We start from the raw sequence: 2,657 nt of genomic DNA, 5'->3' as shown, positions 1-2,657 counted from the left end.
CTTCGAATATTCAATGATAGACTCTCTGGGTCTGTCTAGAATGGAAGCTGTGAAACCGAAGTGAGCATGGGCCAGATGAACTACGTCCACGTTCCTGTAGCTATTTCTGTGTTCAATGCAGGATGAACTACGTTTCACGTTCCTGTAGCCCTATTCTTGCTGTTCTGTGCTGTTCTTGTGCTTGCTGCTGTTCTTGTAGCTGTTTCTGCGTTCAGTAGCTTTCTGCTGTTCTTAAGCTGCTCCTGTAGCTGTTTCGTGTTCTGATGCTGTTCAATGTAGCTGTTTCTGCTGTTCTTGTTTGGCTGTTCTTAGAGTTGTTTTCTGCTGTTCCAGTAGCTATTTCTGCTGTTCTTAAGCTGCTCCTGTAGCTGTTTCTGCTGTTCTTGCCTGTTCCTGTAGCTGTTTCTGTTCTTGCTGCTCTTCCTGTAGCTGTTTCTGCGGTTCCAGTAGCAGTTTCTGATGTTCCTGCTGTTGTTCCTGTAGCTGTTGCTGCTGTTCTTGCTGCTATTTCTGCTGTTCTGTAGCTGTTTCTGCTGGTTTGGCTGCTGTTCCTGATTTTCTTGCTACTGTTCCTGTAGCTGTTTCTGCTGCTGTTCCTGTAGCTGTTTCTGCTGCTTTTGCTGCTGTTCCTGTTTTTCTTGCTACTGTTTCTGCTGTTTTTGCTGCGTTTCTGTAGCTGTTTCTGCTGTCTTTGCTGCTGTTTCTGCTGTTCATGTAGCTGTTTCTGCTGGTTTTGCTGCTGTTCCTGCTTTTCTTGTACTGTTTCTGCAGCTGTTTCTGCTGTTTTTGCTGCTGTCTTTGCTGCTGTCTTTGCTGCTGTTTCTGCTGTTCTTGCTGCTGCTGGTGCTGTCGGCACTGGCACTATTGTGATGCGAGGCCCCTTGGGAGAAGAGGGCGCGAGTAAGTGAAGCGTTATTTCCCTGGCGAGATTTTATGATGCACCGTAACAAGGTTGGGAGTTTAACGAGCGCCATCCACGTATTGGCGAGAGGTTCACCCCCCACCCCCAATAGTGATTGGCCCCACGAAGGGAAACTTGGCGGGTGAATGCGCCAAGTCCGCTTATTCCTTCTTTTCAACCACATACGAAAGGGATGGGTTCCGTCGACTTTCGTATTTTGTCCTTTTTTCTATATTTATATATATATATATATATATATATATATAATATATATATATATATATATATATATGTGTATATGTGTGTGGTGTGTGTGTGTGTGTGTGTGTTTTGTGTGTATATATATTTGTATATTATATGGTATGTATGTATGTATTTATATATATATATCTGATATATATATATATATATATATATATATATATATATATATACATATATATATACCCTATATATATATATCTCTGTATATATATATCTATATTATATAAATTCCACTATATACTATATTACATACATACTTATATATACATGTAGGCATGTATACAAATACATATATATATATATATATATATATATATATATATGTGTGTGTGTGTGTGTGTGTGTGTGTGTTTATGTATATACATATTTATACATACACAAACACACACAGAGGCTAACTGAAATTATCCATGACATGCATAAAGAGATACTGCTGCTATAAAATATTATTCACGACCGCCCTTTCTCTTTACAAATTCCGTAGAAACGCGTTGCCTTCGTCATTGTTCCTTGGAGTTCTTTATAACAAGAAGAAAATAAGGCAAAATATTAAAAATACATCCATCAGATTCTACGAAATCACCTGTATTGCTGGCATGTTAATCGCGCGAGACCAGGGTGACATATCCAACCCATCGAGCTAGAATCATATACTTCAAAATAAAATGCATAGGAACAGGTCTTCCATAAGACTCACGAAACAAAAAATGCAAAATACCAAAAAATAAATCTGTCAAACACATTAAAAACAGGTTTTTCATAAGACAAACGAAACAAAATATGCAAAATACCAAAATAATAAATCTGTCAAACACATTAGAAACACGTTTTTCATAAGACACACGAAGCAAAAATGCAAAATACCAAAAAAGTAAATCTGTCAAACACATTAGAAACAGGTTTTCATAAGACACACGAAACAAAAATGCAAAATACCAAAAAAATAAATCTGTCAGACACATTAGAAACAGGTTTTTCATAAGACACAAGAAACAAAAAATGCAAAAGGCCAAAAAAATAAATCTGTCAAACACATTAGAAACAGGTTTTTCATAAGACACAAGAAACAAAAAATGCTAAAGACCAAAAAATCCGTCAAAACACATTAGGATCAGGTCTTCCATAAGACACACGAAACAAAACAGGCTAAAGACCGAAAAATTAATCCGTCAACACATTAGGAACATGAGACATAAGACATAAATAAACAGAAACTTCAGCAGCAGGAGTAATTGTAAAAAAAAAAAAAAATAAAAAAAAAAAAAAAAAAAAAAAAAAAAAAAAAACTTTCCAAAATACAAATTTGATTCACCTCCCCCTCTCCACGAGAAACGAAAATAGAAAATTCAGCAGAATTAACAATAAAGGGAAGGGAGAGCTTCCCAAAACAGATAAATTTGTTGCACCTCCCCTTGTCCATCGATTCGGGGCATGAGTAATTAATTGGCTGCAAAGGGCAGACCTACAGGGCTATATGCCCTGATTGACTTTA

General features: G+C 36.8%; 1 protein-coding gene across 1 annotated transcript; it reads right to left on the bottom strand.

The window, feature by feature from the left end:
* Positions 1-211: 211 nt before the first annotated feature.
* Positions 212-1,763, bottom strand: LOC135206862 (putative uncharacterized protein DDB_G0282129). The gene is made up of 2 exons (XM_064238346.1): positions 1,749-1,763; positions 212-880 (listed from the first exon to the last, which is right to left on the bottom strand). Exons 1-2 carry the CDS (start codon positions 1,761-1,763, stop codon positions 212-214), a joined length of 684 nt encoding a protein of 227 aa, XP_064094416.1.
* Positions 1,764-2,657: the final 894 nt, after the last annotated feature.

Source organism: Macrobrachium nipponense, chromosome 31 (genome assembly GCF_015104395.2).
Source record: "Macrobrachium nipponense isolate FS-2020 chromosome 31, ASM1510439v2, whole genome shotgun sequence".
In the NCBI taxonomy this organism is placed as follows: Eukaryota; Metazoa; Arthropoda; class Malacostraca; order Decapoda; family Palaemonidae; genus Macrobrachium; species Macrobrachium nipponense.
Note: the sequence above shows the minus strand (reverse complement) of the source record. Positions and strands in the feature narration are given on the sequence as shown.